The 20,366-nt window shown below is 41.0% G+C and overlaps 1 protein-coding gene across 16 annotated transcripts in view; it reads right to left on the bottom strand.

Moving 5' to 3' along the window:
* CARMIL1 (capping protein regulator and myosin 1 linker 1) overlaps positions 1 to 20,366 on the bottom strand; it is a 340,777-nt gene that overhangs the window by 15,514 nt on the left and 304,897 nt on the right. For all 16 annotated transcript variants that reach the window (XM_063605168.1, XM_063605169.1, XM_063605172.1 and 13 more), the window contains 3 exons: positions 10,476 to 10,588; positions 4,256 to 4,688; positions 113 to 194 (listed from right to left, as the gene is read on the bottom strand). In XM_063605168.1, the coding sequence (XP_063461238.1) occupies positions 113 to 194; positions 4,256 to 4,688; positions 10,476 to 10,588 (628 nt within the window). The remainder of the gene's footprint in view (positions 1 to 112; positions 195 to 4,255; positions 4,689 to 10,475; positions 10,589 to 20,366) is intronic.

Here is a 20,366-nt window from a genome sequence, read left to right as displayed (position 1 = left end):
AAGAGATCAGTTCTTGCCTCCCTGTTTAAATTTTTCTTCTGTCAATCATGTGACTCTGCAATCAGAAGGTAAGCGCTTTTCCTAAGGGGGTGATGGCAATGGCCTGACTTACCTGCCCCACCTCCATCCGACCGTTCTACGCTGCTCAAAGCTGGGCTGGAAGAATCCTGGGATACGGCATCATTCCCAAGCTTCTAAAAAATTCAAGCACCATCCCCCCAAAAAGTGCACATTTATTTAATGCAAAAGTGAAAAAACAATGCAGATAATAAATGACAGCAAAGAAGGGCTCTTTAACTCAGCTGCTGTTATGGTGACTGTGCCTGACCTGTCTCCATAGGCTCTCTGGCTGGGACAAAACTGTGAGAAACACATTCTATTCTGTGTTTACGGTCAGGACTCTGGGGTCCAAAGTGTGGCCGGTTTGGTTCCTCGGAAGGCTCCTCACAGGTGAGAGGTGCATGGGGCCAGGGAAAGTCAGTGGGCTTGGTGACCTTTACTGTTTTTCTTGTTGAACACCTATGCAGGCTCTGCAGCCCCTGATGCTTTATGTGATGAGGGCCCTTGCATGCTAGAAATGTACAGAATCTGCTCTAGGTTTGGTTTCCAAAAATCTAGTTTTGGCTGGGTGCAGTGGCTCATGCCTGTAATCTATCTCAGCACTTTGGGAAACTGAGATGGGAGAATTGTTTGAGGTCACGAGCTTGAGACCAGCCTAGGCAACATAGTGAGACCCCCCATCTCTGCAAAAAATAGAAAAATTAGTCAGGCACGATGGCATGCATCTGAAGTCCCAGCTACTCAGGAGGCTGAGGCAGGAGGATCACCTGACCAACCCCAGGAGTTCAAAGCTGCACTGAACTATAAGCGTGCCAATGCACTCCAGCCCGAGTGACAGAGCGAGACCTTATCTATTAAAAAATATATATATAATTTTCAAAGCAGCAGAAACCTTTCCAACCTCAATGATAATACAGGTGAAATGGGTCCTGAAATAGGCAGGGTCTTCCTTGCTTTGAGGTAGAACCACATGACACAGATCTATTATTTAGGAGGTAAATACAGATGAACAGGACCGAATAAATTTTTTAAAAATCTGCAGGTGGGAGGAATTAGTGATGGTGATGATGGGGAAAGTAAAATGCCACTGTCTCGGGGTAGGAGTAGAAAGTTTAGAAAGTCTACACTAGACTGAGGCATTTAGATACAAAAAAAAAAAGATATACAAAGCAAAGTCTGGTGTTTACTTCATAATATCTAAGAATTATATTGACAAAGATGGTCTACATCTACTGCCTGTCTAACAAGCAAAAACACTGTGGACCAGTAGACCAGCAGGCATGATGATTCCCAAGGCAGTCTGACCTTCAGACTGCTGGTTCCTGCTCATCCCATGCTTCTGACAAACCTAAAAAGCTCTGCAGCCAATTCCTAACTTTAAACTGTGTTTGATGATACAGGAAGTATTATTTGAAATGCAGGTGAGATAAGCCTCACTCCCTGAATTCATCAATCTACCCCAGTCACACACTCCCCAAGAGTGCTGGCTCTATCAGAAGGAAGCACCCAAGTGGCAGGAAGGCTGAGGAATTTCTCAGGAAGATGACAAAAGTTCCACTGTCATGAATGCAAGGTGCTGAACAGGTCTCCAGGAGGAAATGTGTATACAAGCACTGCAGCTAACACAAGCACACTATTTGGCATCACTATGGAAAAGTGATCCCCTAAAAAGGAAGTCCCATGCCAGCCCTCTGTGCCCAGGACAAGTGTCTGCAGGACAGGGCTGGGGACGATCCATGAAGTCCCCTTTCACATCCTTCCCTTTCAGGTTCCTCCAAGTGCATGGCAGGCACCTGAAAGTGAGGACCTCCTTAAATTCTGTACCCGGGGCACCCCATTTGCCTGCATCTCTAAAGCAATCCTGGGAGTTGTTTTCTTTTCCCTCCCAGATTTTTAAAGTTATTTATAAATCCCAAAGTGACTGTGGGGAATAAGGATAAAAAATACAATGCCCATTGCCTTTGTGTGTGGACAGATGACTTGGAGGCCCCAGAGGAAAATAAATGAACTCTAAGTATTCACTGCTTATTTCTCTCTTTTGTCAATAAATGAAAAGTGTCATATCTTCATACTTACAGTTCTTTTTCTTTAAACATATTTATATGTATATATCTCAAATGCCAGCAACGCAAAGAGAATTACTTATAGGAGGGTGAAGACATCATATATTTTATCAACAGTATATTGATCATTGATGCTAATTGTTGCTACCTTTAGAAAGAATACAGTCGTGGTACTTTAGAAAAAAAATGTTCTAAAGCTAATTTTTGAAAAACTTCATTATTTAATGATTTTGACAGAAGACCCATGACTGGTCTGAATTTTAAATAGCAAGAATTTTTAACAATGGTTGTTTTAAAGTGACACTAGATGGCGCTAACAGATCATTAATACTGTGTAAGCCCTAAACAAATATAAAACCATAAGGGTTTTGTCACTTTAAGTCGATTTATATATCAAATCCAAAGTACATGAATAAAACACTCTAGTACATGTCATCTTTACACCAAAAAGAAACTGTTAATCATGAAAAACATAAACAGCATATTAATCAAAACCACACATTCATTGTTATAAAGAAATTCACAACATGGATTAAAATTTTAACATTTCCTTGGGCATCTGACTCACTAATGACATGGTTGTAGTATTATCCAGAATTCTGACCAGTGAGGGCCACACCATGCCTCCTTTGTTGAGTGAGCAGGATATAGTTCTGTGGTCTCTCCCAACTCTAAGGGTTGCTCAGTGAATTAGGAGGGTTCTGCAATTAGAGAATTGCTAAATAATGTTGATGTTGGTGGGAGAACTTTGGTAAATAGTTGTAAGATCAGGTGGGAAGTGGAGTTTAATTTTTAAACATTGGTTGTTTAGAAGCCATATAAAAGAGCTCCCTACACCTGCCATGTAGTTAATTGTTTACTTTCTGAAAGTCAAGGGCTCACCAGGATGAACTGTTTTATTGTGATACTTCAAATAAAATAGACATGTGATTTCCTTTCTTGGAGAACCAGTTGTGTAAAAATAATGGAGCTCAAGATAATGCACAGAAACCATAACCTGACTTAAACATAGGTATGTTCATCTTATCACACAGATACAATCCTTCATGTAGTGACAAGAGAAAACAGGGGTAAAAAGAAAAGTGAAAAAGACTCCTTATACTTTAAAAGGAGGTTTGAAGAATAAATAATGTTTTAAGTCAGATTTTGGGGGAACTCAGCAAATTTTAAACTATGAAGTTATTCTCTGTAGCAACAGATGATATATATCAATGGTCAAATATTCTATTAATTCTAATAGAATACCTTGAGTGTTTTTTCTTTTGTCTTTGTCTTTTAAATCTGGAATATAGCAAGGCATTCTTAGGTTTAAAAAGAGAATAATTTTTAGGTTTGAAAAGGGAATAAGTTAGAAAATAGTTCCCATTTTTATATATAATCTAGTTTCAGTGTTTTTATTTCCCTCTGTTAGTTCACCTATCTTCAATATTACCCTCAGTCTTCCATCTGGATTCAGCCGACTGTCTTTTCCCCCAGATGTGAGCATTTCACCTGGCCCCGGAACATCTCTGACATGCTTCCACAACATGCACAGGAGGCCCCTGGGCAGGTGGGGAAAGACCGGAGTCTTCAAAGCCTATGTTAGAATGCCGGCACTCCACAAGACTGTGACCCTCAGGCCAAAGTGAGAACATGGCCATTTCTTTAGGGTCTGTGCTCCAGGTTCTTTAGCAATAAGTTATGGTTTTGGATTTCTATTTAACCAACAGGCTATTTTTATTTTCTCACCCAAATAAACCCAGTGAGGGCAAAAACACAAACAAGGACAACCAAGTCAAAAATGAACCCCCACTTATCTCACGAAGACAAGGAGTAGATTGGGGTTACCAGAGGGCAGGAAGTGTGGGGACATGGGGGGAGATGAAAAGAGGTACAAAATGGGTACAAAAAACACAGCTGATAGAAGAAACAAGACCTAGTATTGGACAGATCAGTAGGGTAGCTCTAGTTAACAACAATCTATTGTCAATTTCAAAATAGCTAGAAGAGAGTAATTTGAATATTCCCAGCATAAAGGAAAGTTAAATGTTTAAGGTGATAGACATACATAAAAATATCACATGCACCATGAAAATGTGTGCATCTATTATATATCAAATAAATGAATGAATTAAAAATAGGTCCACCCTTACCTTCTGTGCACACGCAGCTCTCTTCTCTTGCTTGGCTTTCATCTCTGCCAGCAGACCACTGCCCATCACCTGGACCCCATACCTCCGCCCTGCCTGTGGGCTGCTCTTGCTGTCACTCCGTTCCACCTTCCCTATTTCTTCCCCTTGACTCTCTTCAAAGGAGTCAGGTGTTTTTATCTCCTCTATCCGTTCAGAATTGCCATTGTGCTCGGCAGCCTTTGTGTCCTTCCTGGGACAGTCCACAGGTGGACTTCTGACTGCCCCTTTTGGTGAGGAGGGTTCTTCTGTCATCAAGATCGTTGGTGGTCGCTCGGATTTGGACCGGGATTTGATTAAATTGAGAAAGCCACTACTTTTCCGAGAATCTCGCTTTTTCTTTTCATCTCCTCCTTCATTAAGCTCATGGGACTCTGAGCCTCTTGTTGACCATTTCCTGCATTTCAAACCAAGACACAGATCTGTTGTTTTTACTGTAAATAAGTTCCAGCAAGAATCAGTCAAAATATAAATATGGAGATTGCTACATATACAGTAACCATTCAGAAGCATTTTTAAAAGCAGATTTGAGTTACAGCCCTTAGGAAACAGAAAGGAATGTGGAATATCATTATCATATTCACGTGAGAAAATCCAGGCACGCACACATTAAGAATGAAAGATGAAAATGTAACTGGTACAGCCAGTTTGCTAGCTTACTCTAAAAGTAACCCCTCTCCCTTTGTTTCTTGTTTTATATATATATATAACCACTTGCTCTGCTTGAGAATTCCAAAGGGTAATCTTGAAACAATCCAGGCATAAAACAGAGGTGGTGGTACAATTTTCTCCCTTCCAAGTAGAAATTGGTACACAGTTAATCCATAACCTAACCCCTGCCAAGAGGAAACCAACCAGACCTCCAAATGGTCCATTACTCAAGATAGTCATCAGAAAACAACCAACAGACCTGCACCCCACACCACTCCTGTGCATAGTTTTCATGCCGCCTTTCACCTTAAAACCCCTTTAGCCAGCCTGAAAATTTGAGATGGCTTTTTGGGACTTGAGTCTGGCCATCTCCCAAGCTGTCGGCACTTGCATAAACCAAACTTTGCTTCTCATGCGTTTGACTTTTTGAGGGGCAAGCAGCTAAACCTGAGTTTGGTTCCAAAAGGCAGAGAGTATGCTCTGGGAGAGTTTTCAGAAGGAGAATATGCTGAAACTTGGGAAATGGAAGGGGAGAAGGAGTCAATGAAATGAGCTAAGTAGGAAGTATCACAGACAACTTGTCTCATTTAAAGCTGGCAGACTGAATATCCACTTAGCTCCCCTGAATCGCCATTAAAATAATAACAAAGGATTTATAAAAGATACCATAAGCCCTACAGGGGAGAAAAGGCAAAAACAATAAAATTTGGAAGCCAAAATACACTAGTTATGTGTGAAAATTGACTTAATAGACCAGAGAAAGCTGAAACCTAAGCCAACAGTCGGGGAGACCCAGAAGCATTTGATTTGTGCTGGCTCCAGAATGAGGAGACGCGGGCACCTCTGCAAGTGGAAGTGAAGGGGAAATGAAGACAGGAAGGTTCTCTTCTTTGTGAAGCCCATTCAAAAATTCATTGGATCCTCTCCCTAAACCACAGAGCCAATGATGCCCATCCCAACACCCAAGTTCACTCTCTGGAAAGAATGAACCAAAGAAGCTGAGCTGGGGGACTCCAAATGCAGCTGAGCTGAGTGAGGATCACGAAACAGGGAGGCTCAAGAAAGCCTGCACAGTGAGCAGTGACATCCCCGGGACTTTTTCTCACTCTGCATGCCAGAATCAGACAGGCAGGTTTATACCTGCCAGGCGGGAGATCAAAGTTTCCAAAGCTCAACAGAAAGGACCTAAAGATTCTGAGAGTCAGGGATACCCTCTCCCCGCAACAAAATGGTCCAGGAAGACCACCCTACATTGAAGCCCACCAGTCGACAAGCTCTACCCACAAATTTCTAAGAAGCTCTTTGGTGCCCCATTCCTTTTCAACACGGAAGAGAAAAAATATTGCATCCACCAACATGAATAATAGCAAAATGTGATAGCAGAAGTAGAAAACTCAAGGTTGGAAGATACAACTGAGGAAATCTCCCAGAAAAACAAAGGGAATATAAAGAATTAAAAAATAGGAGAGAAAAGGTAGAAATTAGTGGATTAACAGAGGAAATAAAAAATCTGAGTAACGGCCTGGGCATGGTAGTTCATGCCTATAATCCCAGCACTTTGGGAGGCTGAGGTGGGCAGGCTGCTTGACCCTGGGAGTTTGAGACCAGCCTGGTCAGCATGGCAAAACCCCATCCCTACAAAAAATACAAAAATTAGCTGGGAGGGATGGTCCATGCCTGTAGTCCCAGCTAATCAAGAGTCTGAGGTAGGAGTATCACCTGAGCCTGGAAGGTCAAAGTTGCAGTGAGCCATGATCACACCACTGCACTATAGCCTGGGTGACAGAGTGAGATGCTATCTCAAATAATAATAATAATAGAAGTTTAAGAAAAAAAGTACAGAGAAAAAAGGAAGAAATTATGAAAGAAATAATTTTTAAAAATTCAGCAACAAAGGACATGAGTTTCCAGATTGAAATGGCTTATGAGTGTCAAGCAAATTGGTTTTTTAAAAAAATTAAAAAATAAAAAACCCGCCTCAGGGCACATATCATCATAAAATTTTAGTACACTGGGAATGCAGAGAAGATCCCAAATGCTTCCAGGAGAGGGAAAACAAAAGCAAGTCAGAAACAAAAGATCAAGACTCAAGTCGACGTCAGATTCTCATAGCAACACCGGAAGCTAGAAGATAATGGAGCAAAGCTATCCAAATGCTAAGGTACAATGAAAAGCAACCTACAATTCTATACCTAGTGACACTATTAATCCAAATGAAAGATATGCAACAGTTACAGAAACTTGTTTTCCAAACTGTCTTTCTCAGGAAGCAATTCAAGAAGGTGCTCCACCAAAACAGGGGCATAAACTAAGACCAACATGGGCCAATGGAAACAGAAAAATGACACAGAGATGAGGTGAAGGGAATCCCCCAGCAGATGATGAAGGGAGATCCCAGACAACAGCAGTGGAATGGGCCTAGAGGTCACACTGGAGCTGGTCAGATGCTGGTGAGAGGTGTGTCCAAGAAGAAAAAAAACTGAGAATACTTGAACAAACTGAAAGGAAATTTATATCCTTACTGGAGATTTAGGAGATAAGTCAGTGAAAGGAATGCAGAAAACAAAGCAAATGAAAAAGGGGACAATAATTAACACCAAGGAAAACAAAAAATTCTATAGAAAGAAAATGTAATCACAGTATACGATCTAACACAGTTGTCAATATTTACATGGTTAGGATGAAGCAAACACTAAATATTGATCTAACCAACTCCTGTGGTTTGTCCCCAGCAAAACTCATGTTGAGGCTTGGGCTCAACATGAGTTTTGATAGTATTGGGAGGTGGTACCTTTAAGAGGTGATTAGGTTATTAAAATCAATTACTGAGACTGTATTAGTTCTCATGGGAATGGATACATTCTTGAGAGAGTGGGTTGTTATGAAGTGAGTCAGCCTCCTTCATCCCTCCTTTCTTTTTGCACACACTCAATTCTCCTTTCACTTCTCTGCCATGCCATTATGCAGCATGAGGCCCTCACCAGAAGCCAACCAGTGTGGCCACCCAAACTTGAACTTCCCAGCTTCCAGAACCATGAGCTAAATAAACCTCTTTCCTTTATAAATTACCCACTCATAAGTATTTTGTTATAACAACAGAAAACAGACAAAGACACCAATTATGATAAAATTAAATAAAGAAAGTGGGGCAAGGAAAAGTGTGTGTCTAAGTACATGAGTACGTGTGTGTGTGTGTATGTGTGTGTGTCTGTGTGTTTGGTGACAGAGTATACAGGTTGAGTATCTGCAATCCATAATTTGAAATGCTCCAAAATTTGAAACTTTTTCAGCACCAACATGCTCAAAAGAAAGGCTCATTGGAACATTTTGAATTTCAGATTAGGGATGTAAAACTGCAAGTATAATACAAATATTCAAAAAAGAATCCCAAATATTGAAACACTTCTGGTCACAAGCATTTCAGATAAGAGACACTCAGTCTGTATTATCATCATTTAAGTAAGAAGTTAGCGGTTATAGTACTATCTAAAAATGAAACACAGAAAACAGAAAAAAGAAAGCATGCTATTAAGACAAATGGAAGAAACAGCTAAAGGAATAAAAATTAGTTGCCTCTGGGGAATAGGGAGTGGGAAAATAATAAGGAAACTTTTTTAAGCCTTTGTAGAACATCTGACACTTTATGAGCATTTATAACTTTGATTTTCAAACTTTCTTCGTACTACTTCATGATTTTACCTATCCCTTGACCTTTAAAGATTGGACTGACAATAATCTATTTATAAAGAAATTTCAAATCACAACTTTTAGTAGATTCCATCATATTATTTGATGATGAAAACTGATGTATTTATTTCTATTTGTGCACTGAAACATGAACGGAATCTTCCTTGAGCAGTATCTTTATAAAAAAATATATTTTATACCTTACAAAATTTACCCAACTTTCATTCAGAGCCTATTAAAGAAGAAACTAGCATTAACGGGAGAGAAAATCACACTGGGGCGGGTATAACAATACATACAGTTCGGATCGAATGCTTATAAACCACCTCACTAACTGAATATAAATTTCAGAAGTTTAAAAAGAGCAAACAATGGTATCTGTAAATTATATGGAGATGAGTCGAGATTTTCTCCATTCATTTAACCATCACTAATTGAGGGCAGACTATATATTATGGGGTGCGTTAGACATTGAAGCTATAACAAAATAAGGCCCAGGTATCGCTCCTGAAGAGTAGTAGCATTCTATTTGGGAAAAAAGCCTTGAAAGCAAATCATTAACAGCGATTTCCCATTTTGCTATACATTTGTGTTGGTTTTTCTTGAATCTTTTACATTGAAAACACATTCATCTATTCCTTCAGTTATAAAAAAATTAAAAATCAAACAAACTCTTAAAGGATTATGTGGGCTTTAACAGATGTGTGTGAAGGATGGAAAGAAAAGTATTAAGTCAGCAGCAGAGAAACAGCAATTAATTCGGGGGGGTGGGAGGAGCAGTCCCAGAAAAGCTTCAAAGAATAAATGACATTTAGGTTGGTTCTTGAAAGACAGCAGAACAAAATTTTGCCAAGTATAGTATGCTAAGCTTCAAGGCTAGTGTCAAAGAAGACAAATAATTGGGTCCTAAAGGTTATAAGATTCAGTAAGTTACATTGTTATGGATATAAAATTTAACTCACTGCCACCTCACCATCCTGCCGAGGCAAGATAAGGCACATCCATCTGATAGAATTGATTAGTTGCTTCCCTACCTGTGCCCAGCCTGCCGCCTTTGGCTTATCTGGCTTATGTTTGTTCCTGAATTTGATATCTCAAGGTGAAGAATCTTCATAAAGACAAATCCATGTTAAGAGTGTATTTTGGGATAGATTTGTATTTAGTTGAGGATTAAATAACATGGTACAAATCATGCTTAAAGACTGAAATGTTTCAAGTTAAAGAACTGTTAACAAAAGTACCACTGAACTATCTTCTAAGGGAACTGTCTCAGTAGCAAGAAAATGAGGAGAAAACTTCAGAAAATGCTGACTCTGAGGGCTCTCTACTAATTTTGCTGTCATTTTGACACTGTCTGTTAAATCATGCCATTTAGCAATGACTTAGCCCCCCAACCCAATAAATCAAATTATGAACAAGGAGAAGCTCAAAGTAAGTAATTCCAGCATAACCATGATCATTACCCTGTAATGGAACTATCCAAGTGATAAAGCCCTAAAAGAATCTTGGGGTGGTATATTTTGTTGTCTGGTTTAGATTCGTACAATAGGTCTCAAACTGGAGCATGCCTCAGCATAACCTGGAGGGCTTATTAAAATACAGATTGCTGGACCCAACCTCCAGAGCTTTTGATTCAGTAGGTCTGGGGTAGGAGTTTGAGAGTTTGCATTTCTAACAAGGTCCCAGTTAACACTGGTATTGCCGGCCCAGAGACCATATTTTGCAAGCTGTCAGAATAGTAATTTCCATATATAAAATGAAACTTAGTATACTAAGTTTAATTGTAACTGTTAGTAATTTAAATATGAATTAAATAGCATTATCAGTGAAATTACTCTGAACTCACTTGGAATCCATTTTGGTCACCTTCTTGGTAAAAAATTCATCTACACCTTCATCCACTCTCCCCATGAGACCATTCTGTTCACCATCTTGTGAGACTATGTTGGCAGCACAGACCTGCAAAACAAACAGATGTAATGTTAATTCACATGCACCTTGATTTAGCAAACATTTATTACTAGATTTAAGACACTGTGATTAAGGGCTATGGGAGGGACAAGGCTCACTAAAATAGGGACCACGTAATCTACAGGAATAGAAGCCATATGTACAATCATAACACAGACAGGAAGAAACAAAAGTGAGGGATGCACGATAAACACCATGCCTTGTGGAGATTCATGCTGACTGGTACATCAGAAGCTTGGACCTAACAGATATGACGAGTCGAGTGTTTCTAAAGGCAGAGAAAGGCACTGCAGGCGTGTGGTAAGGGGAAAGGGAGTGCATGGAGAAATGAAACACGCACTGACTTCTGAGAGTGGTGATAACTCCAGGGCCCTGAGGTGTGTGGGTGGGGCTGGCTGCTAAGGATGGAACATAGTAGATGCTATTACTGGCTTCCCTTAACCCTCTCCCCTGACTACTTTCTTTCTTGCTGGAAGAGCCCTAGAGTCAGATTATGGATACTGATTTGCTAAAGCTACAATCCCTTCCTCTTGTCTGTGATTAATAGGCATGGGAGTGGGATATAATCCTGGTGTGTGAGATACAAGGGGAAATTTGCTAGGGAGCTCATGGGGGCAGGTTTTGTCAGGAGGAGAGAATGTGTTTTTCTGCAGTTATGTGAGGGATATGTGATGTCTGAGCTGCAGAAGGCCACTGGCATTCACCAAATGGGGAGGCCCAAGGATAAAAGGCTGCACGCTGGTTGACAATAACAAAGCAGAAAGGGGAAAGCACCTGGGTATCTGTGCTCTGCTGCTGAATAAGCCACGCCTGGATCCTGAGGCTTCTGGATTTTTTGTTAGGTGAGAAAATAAATATTTCTCATTGTTTAAGTCACTTTTGAGTCAGTATTGAGTATTTCATAATATCCAGTTGAATACTTTCCAACTAATAATACAATAACCCATAAGGAACAGCCTTGAGCCTTATGCTAAGGAAGAAGGAATTTACTGCTTAGATGATAGGGAGCCACCAATGCAGCAGCATGGCCCAGCCTGAATTCTGGGGAGGTAATTCTGGGGCAGTATGAAGGACCAATTGGAGACGCCAGAGAATGTAAGTAGGTAAACCTGTTCAGGAGCTGAAATCAAAGACTCTTGAATAATTTAATGTAATCTGGAGGTGATGAGGAACTAATGAAGTGGAGAAGTGAGAATGGAAAGACAAGAGCTGCCCAAGATATGGTCAAAGTTTCTAGGCCAGGTAAATGGGGACATGGTTCTAGGGAACACGTTACAAATATCATATTTGGGGGAAAAGCTGTATCTTATCTTCTTGAGTGTTTGAGGTATTGTGGGAAATCCAGAAGCAGGTGTCCGGCAGGCAGCCAAAAACTCCGATCTTAGGAGAGAGGCTGGTGAGAAGCTATCAGAAAGCTATACTAAGTTAGCATGTCTCTTTGAAAGGACAACTCATAGTAAGCTTAGTCAGATGCTTGATTTGTGTCTGCAATGTATATTAATATTTCACAGATAGGTTGTGGATGACTGAGAGAGAGCATGCATCTTGCCCATGCTGTTGGATACAAGGACAAATTCTCATGTGGTTGGGATACCTGGTCTAGATGTCTTGCCATAGAGCGGTGGGAAAGCTGTTTCCTGTAATCTTGATTTGCAAGTCTCAAGGTGCCTAGGGGGAACATGGCTTATGTCTGTATGGAAATTGTTTAAAGAAAAAACCCCTTGAACAATCATCCGCTTCATTCATTGGGAAGCTCTCATTATGAAAATGAGCTATGTGTTTGAGTTCATGTTTGTGACATGCTGAAAAGTGAAGAGACAACAGATAATAGGCAAAGAACCCTATGAAATAACAATTACACCTCTCATCTGAATGGTGCTTTATATTGGAGCAAGGTTTTCCTACATGTTGCACAAGAGCAGACAATCAGCAAAGTTCTATAATTCCATTATGCAGAGAAAAAAGCTCACTGAAAAACTTTGATTACAAAAGATAAAGTAGTACAGAACTTGCTTGTATTATATTATTTTTCCCTTTTGGAAAAGAATTGAGGATAGAATCTCTATAGCAGTAATAGCCCCTTAAGTTAATATAGTTCTTGACAGTTTACATGTGTTTTACACATTATTATGTCACCCTTACGTCTACCCTTTAAACTGAAAGAGATAGCACTATCCTACTTTTTGGTTAGTCACAGATCAAACAGTGGCTCAGAAGGTTAGCGGCACCCACACTGGTCACCTGATTGATGGATGAAGAAAGATGCGACCCCAGGACATACGGTCCTAACACAGGGCTTCCTCCCAGCTTCCCCCAATGATTCCTCTTTCCATTTTGAAACAAACAAACAAACAAAAAAAAAGCAAAGTTTTACTTGTATAATTTCTTCCCTCAGGAAAAATTACTCTTTTCCTGCTTGGAAACAGAAGTCACAGCCAGCACAAAAGGTTCTCTGGGGATGTGGGGTACATCAGTGGGTTTCAGAGATGGAGGCACAGAGCTGAACAAAACAGTTTGCTTTCCTGCAGGACAGGCCAGCTTTTAGGGCTGGACTGGCCCCTACAGATCTTCCAGTCCAACCCTGTCATTTTAGAGATAAAGAGACAGAGAGCAGACAGATTAAGAGAAGTCCAGTATCACTGGGAGATCTTCCATGAGACATGGTTTAAAATGCATCTGTTAAAAAGGAAGCAGGAGGTGGCATCAGCCTACACGAAGAGCAGTAGAAAAACTGAAGACTGAATTGAAATGTAGTTTGCAAAAGGGTTCAAGGTCAAATGTACATGCTGTTTCAGCTCCTTTTCTAACAAAAGCAAAGGAAAGGACAAACGGTTATCAGAAGTTCTCAAAATCCCATTTGCTTTTGGTCTTTTCTGTCAAGGAGAATACATTTCAGACTGAAAAGCGTAGCACAGCTGTTGGAAAAGGAGGGAGCAAAAACCTCAGCCGTGAGCCTGGGGCCAGAACCCACTGCATTTGCACTCAGAGAAAGGCTTTTACAAATAAAATCAGGAATCGCTGTTGTTGATATTTGATAAAGAAGGTAGATTTTGCACCTCCAGTGTGTAAGTGCTAAAAGGATAACTCGTGAATGCTGAGAAAATAAGCTGGTGATCATGAGGACTAAAGACAATTCAGACCACCCTCTGTTTTCCCTCTGCCAGGATTATTACAGTGAATACACCAGGGAAAGACAGTAGGCGGTGCACCTGGATTTTGATGCGGCAGCTGCCAAATCTCTCACAATGTCTTCATTGGCTAGATGGAGAGGAATGGGCAGGAAGTAAGGACAATTAGGTGCATTAGTAATTCTTTGAACAGATATACCAAGGAGTGCTAATTAGTGAACTGAATAATCATGGAATGTTATGTGCATATATTAGAATGTAAAAAACATGGAAAATTAATTAGCTAAGCAATCAAGAAATAAGGAACCCAAAGGAAGTAAAATGAAGAAAATATAATAAAAGAAAAAAATTAATGAACCTGAGGGGATTGATAAAACAGTTGACTCTTAGAAAAAGACTAATAAAAGAGATGACAACATTAAGAGAAAAGGCATTAAAAATATGTTAAAATGGAAAAGGGGACATAGCTATATAAGAGATTAAAGCTATCAGTATAAGAAATTAAAAACTTAAAGGAATTCTATAAACAATTAAATGAACAATTAGACTAAATGGAAGATACCTTAAAAATATATAAATTATCAAAATGATCTTAAGAATTAGGTAACCTGAACAGATCTATGACAAAAGAAATAAAATCCTTAGTAATATTATCTACATACAAGTATCACATGCACACAAGCATATAGACAACACTTAGGGCCCAGATGGCATCCCAGGAGAGGAAGAGACAATCTCTATTATATGTAAACTGTTCCAGAGAATAGGAGAAAAGAAAGAGCTTCCCAATCAATTTTATGAAGATAGTATAACTTTGAAAGCCAAACTAGATGGATGGTTTAGACAAGAAAAATAAACATGTTAAGTCTCTCTTATTTATGCATATAGATGCAAAAGTTCTCACAAAATATTAGCGAACAAAGCCTAGCAGTGTATTAAAACAAAGCAAAAACTCATGACTAAAAATGTTATAACACTAGAAAAAGTATGTTGAAATTCACCCAAGTTTCACATTAAAAAAGAAAAATTATCAGTCTCAACAAATACCGAAAAAAAAGAATCAAACTACCATTCATTCCAAAACAAAATTAGCAAAATAGAAGAAAAGTCTCTTAACTGAATAAATTACAGCAGAAACTGCTTTGTGTCTATTTAGTGTCTATTCGCTCTTGTTGACTCAATAACAAAACCCTGACTTATTGGAGTATTGATGTGACCAACTGGCTATTTATCTTCCTAGATTTTCTTGTAGCTGGGGATGGAAATATGATTCATTTCTGGCCATTAAGATGCAACTGGAAGTATACTAGGACTTCCGGGTAGTTTAGATTCCCTGCTGCATGCACCCCCTTTTTCTCTGTCTGAAATATGTGTATAAAAACAGATTATAGACCTTGCCTGAGAATAAGATCAATACCAGTCACCTGGATGATATAGCCATTTTAAAGGTGAATGCAACCTGTGGTTGAATAAATAGAAGTTTCCTATTTAAAAGGAGAGAAGCAATGGGCCGGGTGTGGTGACTCACACCTGTAATTCTAGTACTTTGGGAGGCTGAGGCATGTGGATCGTGTGAGCTCAGGAGTTTGAGACCAGCCTGGGCAACATGGCAAAGCCCTGTCTCTACAAAAAACACAAAAATTAGCAAGGTGTGGTGGTGCACACCTGTAATCCCAGTTACTTGGGAGACTGAGGTGGGAGGATCACTTGGGCCTGGGAGGGGGAGGTGGCAGTGAACTGAGATCGCACCACTGCTCTCCAGCCTGGGTGACAGAGTGAGACCCTGTCTCAAAAATAAATAAATAAAAGGAGAGAAGCGATATGGCAGATCTTACTAAAGTACTCTATTTTGTCTTGGGTGCCACACTGCAATTTAATCAGAACAGAGTAACAAGACTTGTAAATGGATTCTAGACAATTTCATATGAAGTACATCGAAAGAGCTGAAGAATTAAGATTTGACCCACAAATATTGTTAAGTCTACTAAGTAGAAGAGACTTGGCTACCACGTGCCACTCCAGAAGACTGAAACAAGATGGCTAAGTTCAAGCTATACAGTAAGAGTTTTAGCAACACAAAAAGTAATTTGCTAATAATTAGAGCTTTAAGAAAATGGCAGCTTCAGAGAAAGAAGTCATTGTGGATGGAATGGCCAATCAATGGCTGTGTAGGGATTTTTAAGCACCAGATGAGGGACTGAACAAGATGACTTGAAGATCCTTTTCAGCCTTATGACACCATGATTCAATGCATACAGGAGAAAACCTATTACCCAGGAGTTAGTCCATTTTAATTTGAGTTGGTTTGTTTCATCATTGGGCCGACTAGTGTGGGGCTATGCCCTATGCCGAGAATATATGGCAAACTGACTGATACTGACCTATCACACAAAGTGAAGCCACTGCATGGTAATAATATTTCAGAGAATGATCATGGACAAATCAGGTATCTGTCCTGGGCTTCATATTCCCTTGAATATTGAGTAATCTTTAAAATTCCTTCCACTAGGAGATTATTCCAGTTAGTGGTAGAGTCAGCACTATATCCCAGTCCAGTGTTCTTTCCACTCCTCTATGCAAATTTTTCAATGATTTTTCCTTAAGGGAATACTTGTCACCTATAGTTATGTTAGGAAAAAGTAGAAAGAAGCAATAGCTAACTGGCAGTGGATGAGTGAGTATAAGCATGCCTCCATCCCTGTTGGGTGTCGTGGTTAGAATACTCACCTGCAGTTAGGTGGCCACGTGGCCAAGTTCTGGAAAGTGGTATTCAGATGAATGTGAAGCTCATCCTTTCGGACCTGGCCCTTAAAACCTCAGAGGTATGAACCTTCATGCTTTATGTCATCCTCCAGCTGAATGCATATGACTTGAGGGACCAAAAAGGAGGGTAGAGCCACAAAGTAAAAGTAGCCTGGATCCCTGACAACTGTAGTGTCCCCTGGCCAGAAATACCCATAATGGACTATGATATGAACAAGAAATAAACTCCAAAATATCAGAGATTTAACATAGTAAAGGTTTATCTCATATAGTAGCTAGTGTTACCCCACTTAATACAGCTGAACTTCAGTATCCGAGGGGGACTGGTTCCAGGACGCTTGAGGATACAAAAATCCATAGATGCTCAAGTCGCTGCTATAAAATGGCATAGTATTCGTATATAACCTACAAACATCCTCCTGAGTGCTTTAAATAATCTCTAGATTACTTATAATACCTAATACAATGTAAATGCTACGTAAATAATTGTTATACTGTATTTTAAAATTTATATAATTTTTTTTATTGTTGTGGTTTTTTTATTGCCTTTTAAATAAATATTTTCAATCCAGAGTTGGTTGAATCTCAAATGCAGAATGTGTGGATATGGAGGGCTCACTGTACACTACACGTTTTCCCCCTTTTCTCTGTTGTAGCTGGCACATTCTGGTACCTGAGAAAATGGGATTTCCACTCTTAGATTACCCATGTGATGCTCTTTTCCCAAAAGCAAAGACTTTCTGACAGTCAATTCAACTGAGGAAATAATTTTTGAATAAAATTGTATGTAAAGTTAGTTAATTTGTTTCTTAGTAAACATGGGTAAGAATCCCTTTGAATTAATGAGGGTAAATGAGTGTGGTATTAAATCGGTTTCCAGGAATTTTTTTCTCTTCCTCCTCCATTTAAGTGTAGAAAAGGGAGAATGGGTACAAAAGCAAAAGCAAATATAAGATTTATATTGTAAAGATAATATTAAAATGGAAATACTAGCTTTGAACAACAATGTTTTTAAGTAAAGGATGGCGTATTTTTATCCTATTTATTTCTTATGACAACTCAACGACGTAGGCAATGCTGGTATTTAGAAACAAGTTGGCTCAGGTTTTTTAAAAAAAACCCACAAGCCTCTGTCCAGACACACACTGCCAGGGAGTGGAAGAGCCCACTGGCTAAGCCTAGCATCCTGCTCTTACTACTACAGTAGAAGGTTAAATTCTATGGGCTAAGCAGCTATAATGTAATTTTTAAGAATTCTTTTATCTACTTAAATTAAGTAAAAAGGAAAAAAGAAAGAAACATTCTAGCTCTTGTTATTTAAAAAAAATCTTTGTTTTTGTTTTTGGAGTGGTAGAGGTGGAATAAAAACATATAGCTAAAATATCTATATCCATTGTTCTCAAAATGACTGTGGTTTGATCTAAGGTTAAATTTTTGTGCCTAGTTTCCTTTTTTAAAAATAGGTTCCCTCTCCCTCCCCCTCCCCCTCCCTCTCCCCGGTCTCCCTCTCCCTCTCCCTCTGTCTCCACGGTCTCCCTCTCCCTCTCTCTCCACGGTCTCTCTCCCTCTCCCTCTCTCTCCACGGTCTCCATCTGATGCCGAGCCGAGGCTGGACTGTACTGCTGCCATCTCGGCTCACTGCAACCTCCCTGCCTGATTCTCCTGCCTCAGCCTGCCGAGTGCCTGGGATTGCAGGCGTGCGCCGCCACGCCTGACTGGTTTTTGTATTTTTTGGTGGAGACGGGGTTTCGCCGTGTTGGCCGGGCTGGTCTCCAGCTCCTGACCACGAGTGATCTGCCCGCCTCGGCCTCCCGAGGTGCCGGGATTGCAGACGGAGTCTCACTCACTCAGTGCTCAGTGTTGCCCAGGCTGGAGTGCAGTGGCGTGATCTCGGCTTGCTACAACCTCCACCTCCCAGCCGCCTGCCTTGGCCTCCCAAAGTGACGAGATTGCAGCCTCTGCCTGGCCGCCCATCGTCTGGGATGTGAGGAGCCCCTCTGCCCAGCCGCCCAGTCTGGGAAGTGAGGAGCGCCTCTTCCCGGCCGCCATCCCGTCTGGGAAGTGAGGAGCGTCTCTGCCTGGTCGCCCATTGTCTGAGATGTGGGGAGCGCCTCTGCCCCGCCGCCCCGTCTGGGATGTGAGGAGCGCCTCTGCCCCACCGCGACCCCGTCTGGGAACTGAGGAGTGTCTCTGCCCGACCGCCACCCCGTCTGGGAGGTGAGGAGCGTCTCTGCCCGGCCACCCCGTCTGAAAAGTGAGGAGCCCCTCCGCCCGGCAGCCACCCCGTCCGGGAAGTGAGGAGCGTCTCCGCCCGGCAGCCGCCCCGTCTGGGAGGTGGGGGGCAACCCCCCGCCCGGCCAGCCGTCCCGTCCGGGAGGGAGGTGGGGGGCGGCCCCCGCCCGGCCAGCCGCCCCGTTCAGGAGATGGGGGGCGCCTCTGCCTGGCTGCCCCGTCTGGGAGGTGAGCAGCCCCTCTGCCTGGCCGACACCCCGTCTGGGAGGTTTACCCAACAGCTCATTGAGGGCGGGCCATGACGATGATGGCGGTTTTGTCAAATAGAAAAGGGGGAAATGTGGGGAAAGGAAAGAGAAATCAGATTGTTGCTGTGTCTGTGTAGAAAGAAGTAGACATAGGAGACTCCATTTTGTTCTGTACTAAGAAAAATTCTTCTGCCTTGGGATGCTGTTAATCTATAACCTTACCCCCAACCCCGTGCTCTCTGAAACATGTGCTGTGTCCACTCAGGGTTAAATGGATTAAGGGCGGTGCAAGATGTGCTTTGTTAAACAGATGCTTGAAGGCAGCATGCTCCTTAAGAGTCATCACCACTCCCTAATCTCAAGTACCCAGGGACACAAACACTGCGGAAGGCCGCAGGGTCCTCTGCCTAGGAAAACCAGAGACCCTTGTTCACATATTTATCTGCTGACCTTCCCTCCACTATTGTCCTATGACCCTGCCAAATCCCCCTCTATGAGAAACACCCAAGAATGATCAATAAATACTAAAAAATAAAAATAAATAAAAAAAATAGGTTATCTACTCTTCATTTTACATAAATATCTATTTGCACATTTTTGGCATAAAAATCGGTCATTACAACATGTTTGGCCTGGAAGAAACTGGCATGCTGGCATTTAACTCAGCCTTGGCGTTGACAATTCTGACACCTGGAAAAGTTCATTTGAGGCATTAGGGTTCAGAGACAAACTCTAGAAAAGCTAAGACAGACTTTGGATGAACTGATTTTACTGAATCCTAGGAAGAAAAACAACGATAATTGTTAATAATTGCTCTTACTAAACACTAATAATACAAGTAAGCCACAGCCTCCTCATTCTTACCTGAAAAATTTAAATAATGGTGCCTGTGTGGCAGCTTCACAGGGCTGTTAGACATGAAAGCACTTTGGAAATTGTAAGCAGCGTGATATCATAAGGTAATATATTTTCACTATGAACTCAAGTAAAGGTGTGCTAATCTATACTTCTCTGTCCACCAGTGCTCTGGGAAAAAGCCAGATCTATTTAGACCTCTAGCCATAATGCATTATTTTGGGACTTACCTTTGTGTTACACAGTCCCTAAGGGAAAACAACCTAGAGTATGCCAACCCTGTGAGTCCTGGCTTCATTGTGGACAAAGGTGAAATCTCTCTAGAACAGATTGATGAGGTTGGGACATGCTACCCCAAAATATGGTGCCTTGGCATTTGAGGAAATAGCAAAAGCAGGAAGGTCATTCTCATCTTCCCCTTGCCTTTCTCCCTTGAGGCAGGTCATAAAAGTTTCATTCGAGAAACTGCCCTCCCTATAGGCAGGTCATAAAAGTTTCATTCGAGAAACTGCCCTCCCTATAGGCAGATAAAAGAAATGT

This window comes from Pan paniscus, chromosome 5 (genome assembly GCF_029289425.2).
Source record: "Pan paniscus chromosome 5, NHGRI_mPanPan1-v2.0_pri, whole genome shotgun sequence".
Classification (NCBI taxonomy): domain Eukaryota; kingdom Metazoa; phylum Chordata; class Mammalia; order Primates; family Hominidae; genus Pan; species Pan paniscus.
Note: the sequence above shows the minus strand (reverse complement) of the source record. Positions and strands in the feature narration are given on the sequence as shown.